Source organism: Dromiciops gliroides, chromosome 1 (genome assembly GCF_019393635.1).
Source record: "Dromiciops gliroides isolate mDroGli1 chromosome 1, mDroGli1.pri, whole genome shotgun sequence".
Classification (NCBI taxonomy): Eukaryota; Metazoa; Chordata; class Mammalia; order Microbiotheria; family Microbiotheriidae; genus Dromiciops; species Dromiciops gliroides.
Genome location: NC_057861.1, coordinates 234,239,200 through 234,254,887, shown reverse-complemented (window position 1 = coordinate 234,254,887; position 15,688 = coordinate 234,239,200). Strand labels below are relative to the sequence as shown.

General features: G+C 35.3%; 1 protein-coding gene across 3 annotated transcripts in view; it reads right to left on the bottom strand.

Annotated features, from left to right (window-relative positions):
* YES1 (YES proto-oncogene 1, Src family tyrosine kinase) overlaps nt 1–15,688 on the bottom strand; it is a 91,043-nt gene that overhangs the window by 12,750 nt on the left and 62,605 nt on the right. For all 3 annotated transcript variants that reach the window (XM_043971713.1, XM_043971706.1, XM_043971722.1), the window contains exons 4-10: nt 15,112–15,210; nt 12,726–12,829; nt 12,473–12,622; nt 10,219–10,374; nt 8,725–8,904; nt 2,648–2,724; nt 59–212 (exon numbers count right to left, since the gene is read on the bottom strand). In XM_043971713.1, the coding sequence (XP_043827648.1) occupies nt 59–212; nt 2,648–2,724; nt 8,725–8,904; nt 10,219–10,374; nt 12,473–12,622; nt 12,726–12,829; nt 15,112–15,210 (920 nt within the window). The remainder of the gene's footprint in view (nt 1–58; nt 213–2,647; nt 2,725–8,724; nt 8,905–10,218; nt 10,375–12,472; nt 12,623–12,725; nt 12,830–15,111; nt 15,211–15,688) is intronic.

Sequence of the window (15,688 nt, the reverse complement as noted above, 5' to 3'; positions counted from 1 at the left end):
AACCCCCTATGGGGTCACAAAGAATTGGATACAAATGAGCAACAACAAAAAGTTTTACCTTGCCTTGCAGTGTATTCATTGTCTTCAATTAGCCTTGCTAATCCAAAATCTGCTATTTTACAAACAAGATTATCTCCTACAAGGATGTTTGCTGCTCGAAGATCTCGGTGGATGTAGTTCATTCTTTCAATATATGCCATGCCATCAGCAATCTTGAGAATAGAACAATTTAGAGGCTACTTTAGATACAAGTTAGATGATGGTTAAAATGGAATACTTTGCAAGGTTAGAAATGCAAATTGCTAAATCAAGTTAAAATTGAGATTTTAAAATGGGGGTTGGATTTGGTGAAGTGAGTTTTTGCTCACCTCTCAACTTATAAATACATTGGTTCTATGATCCTAGGATTTCTAGTAGTCATTTAACTATACCAGTCCAGGAAAAAAGTGGATAATAGGAACTTGAAAGAACAATTGTATGGATGTCCACCAGTCCTTTCCAGGCCAAGACTGTTAAGTAAACTAATATGTGTAGTTATCATACACATTCTTAAGCACTGCCAGTGAAGATAAACTACTACCACCACCCAAAAGAACTGTGGGTTTCATAAAGCCCAACATGAATCCATGCAAGAGGCATACCAAGCATATACTCTAATCTACCCTGGGAATATGTATATGAGGTGGTTCCTGTGTCTTCCGACTAGCAAGGATTACAAGAGTATTAGAATGGATCCAGACTGCCTAAAGACTTGGCAGAAATGTCAAGAATGTCAGAAAGCTAACATACTAATCAACAAATATAAAATACCTTGAATTATGCTGCTATATTAAGGTCCCTATTGAGGGATAGCAGGCTCATAAAACAATTTTGTTCTCAGAAATTCAAAAACCAGGAACATCCCTAATTGCATATTGGCTACATTATTCAATCATTTTCAACTTAAAATTCATTACTATAGTTTTATAGAATAAAACCTTCCAAACAGAAAGTCATTTCCATTTAACCAAAAAGACAGGCAAATGAAAATACATACAAGCATATAGATATGGATATGTATATATGTGTGTATGTATATATATATAAATTTATATGTGTGTGCATGTATATGTGTATATGTTCTAAACTGTAGAATAATTCTCCATAAAAGTTCTGTTCTATCATCATGAAATTATTGTCTATGGGTTCTTGAATGATTTGTCAAGAGTGCAAGCTCTGACAGGCCCAATTTTCCAAGGTGGAAAGACTCCGAATATGGGCCCAGTAACATACTGTATGTCTGTAATTCAAGGAAAAGTCTGGCTAAGTTTAGAAGGACTCATAAGCAGGTTGTCAGAGAATGATGAATTTTTTGGCTACAAGAAGTTTCAAAGACCACCTGAATCTATTTTTGTATTCCTAGAATCAACAATAAGACTTGGTATACATAATTGGTTTTTAATATCTGACTGTCAATTGACTGATTGATTAGAGGAATTCTCATCTGTAGCAGTAAAGGGAAAGCCCACACTGACAAAAATCACAAATCTGTGAAGTATATAAGATGGTAATATCTTTGGCTTGTTATGTTGCTTTATGGTTTGAAAGTGGTTTCTAAGCAGTAAAGCAAATAAACATAACCTAAATTGTGATTCCTATTTTCTTTCACATACATAATCTCATTTGATTTTCACAGAAACCCTCAATAGCAGGCATTATCATCTCCATTACAAGTAACAAATCTAGGCTCAGAGATATTAAGTGACTTGTTCAAAGTTACAGTTATTAAGTTGCAAAACTTGGCCTTGAACTCAAGTATTCCAACTCCAAAAGTTCATTTCCACTACACTACATTGCTCTTTAATGACCTATTAAGTTACTGTTTTGGACTATTTTATTACAGACTCATGTCCAATATAATTTATACAAGGTCTATAATAAATAAGGCGATCACTGATTGCTTATTTCTTATAATTTATCTGATGAAATTATGAAAAAGATTTCATAATAGGAAAATTTAATGTCCATGTGATATATTAAAATCATGAATATATGTAAGCAAGGAAAGTAGAGGCAAAAATATATGACTATCAAAATATAAATAAATTCTACAGGTAGATGTAATGATTCTGTTCAAATACATTGTTAGCACCACACTGACAAAGCTAAAGGGCACATCTTTCCTTTCTTTTAGTAACTGATAATCAAGCTATCTTTTCCAGAATGAATTTTATAAGTTTGGTTGTTTGGGTATTTGTTAGGAAGTACTCCACTATCAAAACAAAATGTATTCAAAAATTTATGAATTTTTCTTTACAAGTACAGTAATATAGTTCTAACACTTTCCTTGTTATTTACTTAAAAAAAAAATTAGACAGTGATGTAATAGAAAGCACAAATGACTAGGAAAGAGAAAACTTGGGTCACTGTCCTAGCTCTGATACTAGTCAGCTAAGTGACTTTAGACAAATCACTTAACCTTTCTGGGCTTTTCCATCTGCAAGGTGAAGAAGTTGGACTAAGCAAGATCTATGGTCTCCCTGCTCGATTTTATGAAAACAAAAACAAAAACAAAAACAAACAAAAACAACCCCACAACATTTTCTAGTTTTTTTCTAAATTTTTAGGTATCTTTTCAACCTATCTATAGATATACATAAAGAAGTACCTGTGCAGCCATATCAACCAGCTGTGGCAGCTTCAAATACTTTCCATCTCCTTCCTTAAGGAAATCTAATAAGCTTCCTGTAATAAAAATATTTTATAAAAGAGAAGAAAAACAAAGAGGATAAATTATAAAACAAATAACATTTTTGAGGTTTAACATCCCACCTCTTAATACCATTTGAGTCTCAAATTTTATTTTTTTTTTATTATCTTTATATGTTTCAGAGAAGGTTCCTGAAACCTTCAAGATAAGGCTACCTTTCCCTGACTTCTTCTGTGGTTACCTCCTTGGGGCTGGGTGTGGGTGTGGGTGGAGAAGGGGGAAGAGCACCTTTCCCCCAATCCCCAAAGCAAGGGATGGGAAGGGAGAAGAAGAAAGAACAACAAATGTCACTTAGCCGACTTCCAATCATAGTCAGTTTTTCCCAGCTTTCTTGTAATGTCTTAAAGAATTATTACAGCAACACTATCCTACCCTAAATACTTGTAAAAATTCTATATGACATTTTTAGACTATTTTTGGAAAAATTAATTTTTTATTGCTATCTTTTGGTTTTATATCATCTTCATTTCCCCAAAAAATATATTTTTCCTCCCATATAAAAAAAAAAACACACCATGTTTCATAACAAAGAAAAGGAAAGAAGTTTTAGCAAAATCAACTAATACATCAATTAGGGGAGTATATGAAATATTCCACATAAAGAAGAAAACGTCAATGCACTTGTTTTGAAATTAAAATGAATCAAAATTACTCTTTTGACAGTCCTTGGGATAACTAGAAACATCATGTGGCAGAATTTTAACCAGTATTTTTTACACTAGCACAAGAAACAGAAAATGCATTTCTGGTTAAGACTGAGAAAAACAGAAACTCCAGGACAGGAAGGAAAGGGCTGGAAGTAGAACAAAGTCAGAGTTCATACCAGCATTTTATTTGGTAGTTTCCAATTCAATTCAATTTGACAAGCATTTATCAAATTACTACTTTGAGTAAGGCATGGAAGTGACAAAGACAAAATTAAAAGCATTCTCTGACCTCAAGGAGTCTATACTCTAGTTGGGGGTATATGACATGTAAACAGTTAAGTAGCCATGATCATTTGAAGAAGGAAAGAACTCTGAAAATTTGAGAGATCAGGAAAGGCTGGGAAATTCAGGTTAGAGTTACACAATCTATAAATCCACAGGGCTACATCATAGAAGGAGGCAAGCTTTAAAAGGCATGCACCATCCTGGGTAACAGAGGAGGGGAAAGGTTTAGGATGAGATTGTACAATACAGTTGCCCAACTGAAATAAGGATGTCTTTGTGACTGAGAAAATGAAGGAGACAAAATTATTCATGCCTGGGAGATAGAATCTCATTTCTTGAAAGACAACATCTATAGGAACCCAAAGAAGGGGCAGTCAGTTACCTTTGATATTTTAATCAATCAATCAATATTTATTAAGCACCTACTAAGTGCCATGCACAGTGTTAAGCAATGGGAATACAAAAAAGAGTCCAAAAGACAGTCTTTGCCCTCAAGGAGCTTACAATTTAATGTTGAAGACAACAAATAAACAAATATATACAGGGCAAGAAAGATACAGGATATGTAGGAAATAATTAACAGAGAGAAGGCACAGGTTCTTTTTTTCTTCAGCACAAAACTAGTTAAACGCGAGTCAAGTGCAAAGAACAAGCATATATAAAGCATCTAATATGTGCCAGACACTGTGCCAAACATTTTAACAAATATTACCTCATTTGATCATCACAACAACCCTGCAAGGTATTATTATGAGCCCCACTTTACAGTAGAGGAAATTAAAGCAAATAGGTTAAGAGACTTGCCTAGAGTCACACAGCTTGTAAGTGTCTGAGGTAAAATTTGTACTCATCTTCCCACGTCTAGACCCTGTGCTCTATTCATTGTGCCACCAGCTGCCTAATAGGCCCTTTATTGTTTCTAAGAGAGGAAACACACCTTTACTCACTGAGCTAGGCTATACTCTGCATATAGAATATAAAGTGGTAACATAAATAGGAAAGCAAATAGAGTACATTTTTATGTGTAAGAAAAGAATTCTTTTTCTGAAACACAGAGATTAGATCAAACTCAGATCCTGGGATATGATGCCTCTCTGGAAACTAAGATCACCAAGAAAGAACATGAAGAGGGAAGATGGCCCATGACATAGGACTGAGGCAACATAAGGAATCAGGGATGGGATATGGATAATGAGGGAACAAAAGGGAATGAGAAGTGGTCAGGCTGGTAGGAAATCAGGAGAAAGCAGTCATCTCAAAAGCTGAGAATGGCACAGAGCTTCCTGAAGGCAGGGATTATTTTCATTTTTATCTTTATAATCCAGCACTTATCATAGTACCTGGTATATAGTAGTTATCCCTTGCACATCTTGGGGGTTAGGGGTATGGCGCCCACTTGATTTGGAAAAGTCCCAGTAAAAATTTTTGGTCCTCCCTTGGTACCAGAGAAGTGTGAATTTTTTATTCTTCGATTATGTAGTGTTTATAGTGCCTTACTTGTAAAATCTGTGTGAAGTATTTGGTCATATTCTCTGTGCTGCCTATAGCTTCAGCAAAATTCCCATTTAATATCTTATGCTGTATATTGAAACTTTGATAGGGAAAGTTGCAATGTCGAAGGGGTGACTGCACTTACTAAATTTTTGCTGAATTAAGTTGAATTTAGAAAATATCTGCAAATGGATAATTACAAGTACCAAAAGATGGATGTCTAGAAAGATGAGGACTGAAAAAGACTATTAAATTTTGCCACGGTTGGCCTTAACAGTACTTAAACATTCTTATCAAAAGCTTAACCAGGATTCTAAAGAGGTCTTTTCAGCAGATGAGCAGCTAGGTGAATAGAATGCCAGGCTTTATCCTTTCTGACCAGGAGTCAGAAGACTCATCTTCCTGAGTTCAAATCTGGTCTCAGACAGTTATTAGCTGTGTGACCCTGGGCAAGTCACTTAATCCTGTTTGCCTCAGTTTCTTCATCTGTTAAATGAGCTGGAGGAGGAAATGGCAAACCACTCCAATATCTTTCCCAAGAAAACTTTAAATGGGGTCACAAAGGGTCGGACATGACTGAAAACATTCATCAGGTGAAGAATTCCTCCCTGAAACATTAGGAAAATGATTAGACATAGATGCTAACAGAAATATTTCTAGAATTCATGTTTGATCAGAAGAATCCTGGGAGAGAATAAAGGAAAGATTACTTTTCAGGATATGTTAACATTTAAAGTGACTGCAACTCTGATGAAGCAAAACAATAACTGAACTTTCACTTGAATTCTATAACTATGTTTTATCTTATCATCTGGAATATTTGCTGAATTCTAGCTCTGGGACATCTCTCCCACCTTCATGACCTTTCAGAAATCACTGATAATAGGTCAAGCACCTATACCACATGTTACTTCTTTTAGAGTACTGGAGAATAGTTTGAATTTGGTGATAAACTCATCAGTGGCAGCTAAGTGCTTTCTTACTGTCATGGATTTATTTATATGGGCAGCTAGCCAATTCAGTGGATCAAGTGCTGGACCTAAGAGTTAGGAAAATTGGAATTCAAATCTGACCTCAGATACCACCTAGCTGTGTAACCCTGGGTATGTCACTTAACTTCTGTCTGCTTCAATTTCCTCATCTAGAAAATGGGGAATAATGATAGCACCTTTTACTGCCCCAATAAATAAACAGCCAAAAGACACAAACAGGCAGTTAAAAAAAAAAAGAAAGAAATTCAAGCTATCAACAAGAACATGAGAAAAGATAATCTAAACCACTAATAATCAGAAAAATGCAAAAAAGAGAAACTTTTGAGGTTCTACTTCATATCGATAAAACTGAAAAAGATGAAAGAGGAAAATGCTAAATATTGGAGGGTGTGTTGGAAAACAAATGGTCCAACCATTCTGGAAAGCAATTTGCAACTATGCCGAGAATTATGAAACTGGATATACTTTTTCACCCAACTATACTCCTACTAGGCCTATATCCCAAAGAAATCAAATAAAGAAGAAAAGCATCTATATGTGTATGGAACTATTTATAGCAGCTCTTTTCATTGAAAAATATCCTTCATTCTTCTGGCAAAGTGATTTTCCTAAAGCACAGGTCTGATCCTGTTACCCTCCTACTCAATAAACTCCAGTGGCTCCCTATTGTCTCCAAAATTAAATACAATATGCTCTGTTTGGCATTTAGAGCCCTTTATAACCTGGCTCCCATACCTCCCACCTCCCCCTTCTACTTTTCTTACACCTTACTCCCTAACCACATACTCCAATCCAGTGACATACTGGCTTTATGGCTGATCCATGAAAAAGACACTCTGTCTCTCAGCTCCAGTTTCTCTGGATGTTCTCCATGCCTGGAATGCTCTTCCCCCTCAACTCCAACTACTGATCTCCCTGGCATCTTTTAAGTCCCAATTAAAATCCCATCTCGTACATGAAGCCTTAACTAACCTTTCTTAATTCCAGGGCTTTCCCTTTTTTAATTATTTATCCTCTACACAGTTTATTTGTATATTGTCTCCCCCATTAAACTGAAAGCTCCTTTAAGGCAGGTGCTATCTTCTGACTCTTATTGTATCCCCAGAGCACAGCACAATATCTGTCACATAGTAGGTTCTTAATAAATATTTATGACGAATTGAGTCATAGTAGCTAGATAGTAAAAACCAAGAAGGGGCAGGTCCTCCTATTGGGAAAAGGCTAAACAAATTGTAGCAAATGAATACAACAGAATAATTAGGTGCCATGAGAAGTGATGAAGTGGATAATTTCAGAGGAAAATGAAAAGAACATTATGAAATGATACAGCATTTCATATGCTGTGAGTGAGAAATGCTAGGAGAACAATTTATTAAATTTAAAAAAAAATTACAGCAAAAGAACTTTGAAAGACTCTGATCAATAAAATGATAAACCCACAATTGACAGAGGTGATGAATTTAAAATGCAGAAAGATACACATATTTTTTTGCACATGGCTAATGTAGGAATTTGTTTTGCCAGACTATGAAGCTACATAAGGAATTTTGGTTTTTGTTTTAATTTGCATGGGGGGTGGGGCAGGAAGAAGAAGGTAGGGAATGGGTAGTGGGTGAGCAGAATAATTAAAAAAACACATCTGAAAAATAAAAATAAACAATTAAAAAAATATCAACAACAAAAACAGGTTGTTTCTCAGTTTTTGTTGACTCATGCCCACTTCTATTTCTACTCCCTCTTCTCCCCTCCTCCAAAGAGCCTTAGTCTGGATGTCTTAGTCACAGAAGTCATTCTGGTGATAAGATCAATTCCCCTGGGATTAATGGAGTTGTATTGGGTAGGAGAAGAGAGAAGGTGGGTAGCAACCCTAGGAATTCACTAAATTTTATCTTATCACTATCTGTAGATCCACATTAGGGGGTAAAGTGAGAAGCAGGGCATGAGTTACACATGGGTAGGAGGGGATGTTGCATAAGATGATGAGAAATGGTGTTCCAAGTGTCGTAAGAATGAGCCAGCCATTTGTATACTGGGATGTTTGCAAGCTACATGTACTTAAATTAAGGACCACCTTGCACATTCCACTGAAGTATGCTCCCTGGTTTGAGACCCAATTTGATATGTCTTAAGCTCTACACACATGAGTATTTTTTCCCTTGCTGCTTTAATTATTCATTCTTATAGTACTATTACTCTAATTAGCTTTCTTTTTATCATCTTATTTTTCTATTCATTCCATTCCTATAGTCATATGTATCCTTTCACATTTTCAGTCTGTTTTCCCATTTGAAACTTTTACTTTTCTTCCATACTTTTCCAAATGACTGGCAAAAATCTCTCACACTTTCCCATTAGAAAAACCCTAAAATTTCACATGCCTACATAAAAATCTTCTTTGTTGAAAACATCTTTTTAGAAACATAACAGGATAAAAAAATCTCATGTGTAAGATATATATATGTACCTATTCTCAAAATAATATTTTTATAAATATTTATATTTATAAATATTTTAATGACATAAATACCTTAATTTTACTCATCAATTCATGAACACATACCTTTTGACATAAATTCAGTGACAATATAAATTGGTTCCTCAGAAACAACAGCATATAGTGGAACAAGTTTATCATGTCTTAATTTCTTCATGATCTGAGCTTCCTGAAGAAAAGCTTCCGGCATCATTGTACCAGGCTTTAGTGTTTTGATTGCTACTTTTGTGGTTCCATTCCATGTTCCTAGGGAAACAATAACTTCTATTATTTTAGCTAGTTTTGGAAGGTTTTCAATTAAAGCCAAATGTGCCAAATTTCAAGTTTAATCGTGAAAACAGTAGCAAAAGTCAAACTGAGTACCAGATAAAACAAGTAAGAAACAAATTTTATAGAACATGAATCTTATCAAGATGTTTGGAATCTGGAAGAAAAAAAAAGAGAAGTATAGGAATGTTACTAATTATATTTAAAAAAGCAGCTATCACATAACAGGACTATCCCAACTTACAAGGTTGCTGAAATGGAAAGAATGCTCCTGAATTGTATTATTAAAACCTCTACTCCTCCACTCAAGTCCTACTTCTATGCCTCATCTTGGGTGTTCTCAAAGACCATGATAGCAGAGAACAAGCTCTGGCAGGATCTACCAAGTTGGAAAAGGGTCAAGGACAGGCCCACTAAGGGATGCTTGTTATCCGAAGACACTAAGTCCCCAGAAAATCTTATCATCCGGTTGGCTTTCATATAATAAATCTTGGTCACAGGAATGTTTAAAAAACATCTATTAAGTTACAGAGGGATGGTGATCTGTATCAGTGGAAGAGATACACTGACATAATTATAGCTCCCTGGCAAACTGATTTATTCCAAATAACATCTGAATTCTTCACAGGATTCTGAACTCCAAGATGCTGGTTCTATGCTGCAACACATTCCTACTCCCACAGTGTTAAGAATAACACTTTTTTTCCTTAGCAAATATTTTATACCATGGCAGCTGGGCACTTGGCCCAGAGTCAGGAAGACCTGAGTTCAAATCTAGTCTCAGATACTTGCTAGCCGTCTGACCCTGGCCAAGTCACTTAACCACTGCTTGCCTCTTTCCTCTTCTGTAAAAGGGTGATAATACCTTCCAAGGTTCTTGTGAAGATCAAATGAGATAATTACATTAAAGTACTTGGCATAGTACCTGGTACCCAATAAGTGCTATATAAAGGTTAGTTATGGACCACCTACTCCTGAAAGAACATTCTCTTCCTGATGTAAGCAGCTTTAACATAAGCTAAAGCTCTTAATTCACAGATAGGTGATTTAACTTAGGATTTTGCTATATACTATATATTGTTAATACATTAGCCATCAGGTTCAGTTTTCAGTGTTAATGTTAAAATGATCTTGCAATTGTAACATTTTAACTCATATCTAAATATCCCAAATCAAACAATACAATTAGGAGATTCATTATTAGTGGCAAGAGATTCCATTTGGAGGAAACGCCCTCACCAAGGAAATCACAAGTTTGGAGCAAAAGATTTTTTAAAAGTCAATGCTTCTTACCCATCCATACTTCACCAAAACATCCTTGCCCCAGCTTAACTTCTAGACGTAGAGATTCTCGAGGAATTTCCCAAGCATCTTTGGCTAAACCTTGTGTTTGAGGTTTCACAGTTGGACACACAGTTGTTAACTTATGGCACAAGCCATCAGCATGTTCTAGAGAATTGAACATACATGCACTTGAAATTTCATTACTCAGAAAAATTAAGTTGTATCCAATAGATAAGTGCTCTTTATCAGATGAAGTAATATTTGTAAAAGCAATGAACACAGAAAACACATTAAGCACTAAAAATTGTTACTTCCTCTTCTAATAAAAATTTTAAATAACACAAGTCATATTTAAGAGGGAATGAGATCACTAGCAGTTGGGACCATCAGGAATGGTTTCATGCAGATGGTGTCTTAAGCTATGTCTTAAAGGAACAAAGAGAATCTATGAGGCTCAAAGTAAGGAGGTAGTATATTCCAAAATAGGAGATAGCCAGTAGCGATTACAGGCAGATGTAGTTATGTGTGAGGAACAGAAAGATGGGCAATGTGGCTGGATCTCAAAGTGTAGGAGAGTAATGATGTCCAATGAGGCTGGAAAGAGACTAGGGCCAGGTTATATAGCTTTCAAAAGTTAAACAGAGGAGTTATTTTGTTTTTTTAAATAGAGGAGGGGTTCTTAACCTTTTTAGTGTCATGGACACCTTTGGCAGTTTGGTGAAGCCAATGGATCCCTTCTCAGAATGTTTTTAAATGCATATATCACATCTGATTACAAAGGCAAAAAATTATACTGAAATATAACAAAAAATATATAATTAGCAAAGTGTTTTTTAAAAATCCAACAAAACCCAAGAGTTCATATATCCCAGGATAAGAACTTCTGACCTAGAAGTAAAAGAAGGTCACTGAAATTGAATGAGGAGAGTCATGTGGTCAGATCTGTATTGAAGGAAAATTACTTTGGCAGTAGTTGTATAGGAGGGACATCAGTGTTGAGTCTTGAGGCAGGGAGACAATTAAGAGCTGAAGAGAGAGCTTGACTTAAAAGTAGTACCTGTGTGTATATGGAGAGGAGTCAGATGCAAGAGATGGAAAGAGGAGTTCAAGATAATGCCAATAAAAACCTAGAAGACTGGAAGGACGCTGGTGTCTTCAACAGAAACTGTGAAGTTTAGAAGAGTGAAAGCTTTAGAGGGGAAGATGAGTTCAGCTTTGGACATATGAGTGTCAGATACAATTAGTGATATGGGACCTAAATTTAGGGGACAGACTAGGGTTTTTAGATCTGGAATTCATTTGCAGAAACATGATAAACTAGGAGATGATATGGTTATCATAAGAGTAGAGGTCCTAGGACAGAATTCTGGGGGAACATTAACAGTTAAGAGATCTGATATAGGTGATGAGATAGCAAAGGAAAATGAGAAGAGCCAGACAAGTAAGGAAGTAAGAAAGACAAGAAAGACAAGTAAGGAAGTGAACCAGGAGAAAGTAGTGAGAAGAATATAGTACAATCAGTGTCATATGCAGCAGATTGGTCAAAAAGGAAGAAGACTGAGAAAAGACCATGATGAAGACATTGTTAGTGATTCTGAAGAAAGCATTTAGTTGCCAGATGATATAGGAAGTGAGACTACAAAGAGTGGAGAAATGAGGAAGAAATGAGGAAGTAGCCACAGCAAAGGTAGACAACTTTTTCAAGGAGTCTGGCTAAGAAAGGGAGGAGAGCTCAATGATAAGGGGATGGTAAAGCCCAGTGAATGTTTTTTGAGAATGGAGAAGATTTAGACTTGTTTAAAGGCACTAAGAAAGGAAAGAGTTGATAAAGAGAGGTCGAAGATCTGAAAGGGAGTGTGGAATGAGTATACAATATGATGAAGTAGATGTGAGGGATCGAGTTTAAGTATAAAGGAAGTGGCCTTGGCAAGAAGAGATAGCTCTTTGTCAGAAACCAGAGGACAGGAGGTGAGAACGGGAGATTATGAGTTAAAGAGAATGGCCTCAATTTTTTCAGTGATATAAAAAGGAAGGTTCTGAGGATGTGTGGAAAAGGAGATGTGGGACCTTTAAAGAGGGAAGAGAAGATCTGAAATAGCTTATAGGCAGAGAATCAATTATGGACTAATAAAAGGACTGCCTTGCATCAGTGAGGGCCCAGTCTCAACTGGTAAGCATATTGAAGGCACATTACTAATCTTATATTTTAAAATGTATGGTTATTTCAGTAGCCACACTTATTAACTTTAAAATATTCACATACCTGTGTAGTGTTTGACTAGTTTCTGCAAAGTATCAAATTGTGCTCTGGTTGTGATATAGTATCCACCATTGTCAAGTTTCCTAATTTTGTAGTGTTTCACATTGTCACCCCTTATCTCATCCCAATCACGAATAGAAAGGGAAAAAGCACCTAAAAAATGAATTCTTTTATTGTATTTTTCTTAAAATACCATTATAGAAAGCACTTGATATTTTACCTATTAAAATATGTCAATTTAGCAAGAATGTCATACCTTTGGTGGTTTCACTTTCTCTTACTAAGAAGATACCTCGCTGGTTCCCAGGATTTAGAAGTAGTCTCTCAGCATCTTTTCTGCCCATTTTGCCAAAATACCATCTGGGGTGGGGAATGATATGTTAGGACGTAAAGATGGAGTCATGGATAGAGAAATTACAAAGACACAACAAAAGGGAAAATAATCAATGATAGTGAGATGTCTTAAGTCATTAAGCTATCTGGTTGGGAAAAAAGAATTTAGGTGGCTGAAAATATCATTAAAAAAGGCTAAACAATATAAGAAGTGATTGAAATTTTTTTCATGCAAATTTTTGGTATAGGTGAAAATACTTTAAAATTATAGCCTACTCTACAGATTTTTTGCTGTTCAGTTGTTTTGATCATGTCCACCTTTTGGTGACCTCATTTAGGGTTTTCTTGGCAAAGATACTGCCGTTTCCTTCTCCAGCTCATTTTATAGATGAGGAAACTGAGGCAAACAGGGTTAAATGATTTGCCCAGGGTCACATAGCTAGTAAGTATGAGACCAGATTTGAACTCAGGGAGATAAGTATTCCCGACTCCAAGCCTAGCATTCTATCTACTGTCCCACTTTAGCTGCCAATAACTATGGATAGTGGTATTCAAAGGGTGTGCTGAGGGGTATTTAACAAGCTGTGCTGCAAACTCTATGGAACCTACACTTGTAAATGCATGTGCAAGTCTGATTCTCCTGTGGCAGACTGTAACTCATCACAGCAAAGAATATTGTACCATGAAGGAAAAAAAAGCTTGAGACAAATGTCACATTGAAATCTTTAAGTAAATAGAAACATTATAAATAGAAATTCAATTTATAAAAATATCCATAGTACAGTGAATAGTGAGGGCAGAGAAAGAATTACTTTAAATCAATCATCTGTGTTAATATCAACATCAAGTGAAAACACTGAAAACATGGCAGGAAATATTACAGTGCCATCCAAGGTAGTAGCATCCATACTGTATGTCCTGGATATGTATCTATATATCTAAAATGCAATCAGAATCACTAATATCATGTCCAAATTACTGGGAATTTTTCATCAGGAAGGATTTTGATTACTCAGATTTTTATTAAATGTATTATTAATAATAAATAATAATTAATCACAATAAATTATCACAATAAATTAATAACAGCTATGTGAATAGAAAAATTAAAGAGTAATTTTACCTGTGAATTGTCCTAATAGAGTAAACTGATCACCTTTGACAGATATATAAATAGCAAAATTTATGTTACCCTTTCTGTATCATAGGAAGAAATGTAACTAAAACTTAAGGAATCTGTCTTCTATATTAGAAACATAGAATATTTATACAGTGGCTAAAATGAAAGGCATGTCTAATAGAACTAATGAAATTTATATTGCATTTTAAAGTTTACAAGGCATTTTATATGCTTGATCTCATTTGCTTTTTGTAACAACCCTGTATGGCAGGTATTTGGTACATTATTATTCCTTCCATCTTACAAATGAGGAAACTCAGGTTCAGGGAGATTATGTGAGTAGCCTGTATTCTCATGGCTAGTATAGTGCCCAATTGTGATGAGAATCAAACTGTAATGCCTTCCCCAAAATGTACCCATTATCTATAAATACCAAAGAAAAACCCATGTATTTCAGAGAATCAGAAATTTAGAGCTATCATAAAAAATGTAGTGCTGGAAAGGATCTCTGAGACCATGCAATTCAATCCCTCTTGTTGAGCAGAGAAGAAAAATGAGATTTTGAGCAACTAAGTGATTGCTGAAATTTTTTTCTATTGACTTGTAAGGAAGAAATTACAAGAAAGACACAGAGTTTAAAGTTTGTGTGATAAGCCCACTTTAAGTTAAAACTACCAATGACTACCTGGGATAAAGGGCAAATATCTTTTTTTTTTGTTTTTGCAGGGCAATGGGGGTTAAGTGACTTGCCCAGGGTCACACAGCTAGCAAGTGTCAAAGTGTCTGAGGCCGGATTTGAACTCAGGTACTCCTGAATCCAGGGCCAGTGCTTTATCCACTATGCCACCTAGCTGCCCCCAAATATCTTTTTAAATGAATAAAACTGCAGATCGTGAAAATGGCTCTTAAGCTAAATACAGGATGAGAGGGAGGTTCCACTATTGAATTGTCAAAGGATTCATGATTTCTTGTAACTTTTAAAATTTTTTTTTACTGAATACTCATTTTTTATGATCTTATGCTAAGTGGTTATCACTGAATTATTGAGTTTCACATAACATCTTTTATTAATAGGATGCATTAGTAGTATTAATATTGGAATAAAATTTTGTGGTCATTACATCATTGTAGAATGCATACTGAAACATATTTGAAAAAAGTATAAATAAAATATGAAGTAGTGCCTTACTCTTCGGCCTGAATAGAGTCAGCAGGAGCGACATAATTGCTAGGGATATATCCAGTTTTTCCTGTAGCTATGGATCTTGCTTCCCACCAGTCTCCTTCCCTATAACAAATACAAAAGCAATTACTACAAGGCAGACATGTTAATAGCCAAGATATAACACATGCAATGCTATTTTCCATTTTAAGTTTTAGCAAGAGGTATGCTTCAATTTTTGTTGTCCTTTGTTATTTTTGTTAATCTGATTAGTATTTGGACGTTGATATAACTTACACAAATCATGGGAATTCTGATATGTAATGAATCTTTATATTCTGCTATTCCAAACTAGCAATATTTTAAAATTTCAGTTATAAAAACGGCAAGTGAGAATTTGTGTTTAAGAAGTGTAACAAAATAATCAAGACTAAGCTCAAAAGCCAGCTTCTCTGATTTCTTTCAGTTGTTTGGAAAAATAAGGTGAGCCACTCAAATATATAAAATGTTTGTACCCTAAAAATATTAAATGATAATGTAGAAAGACCTCCTGATACATCAGGAGATCCTCTACAGAGGTCATTTATGGGATGACATAGACTAA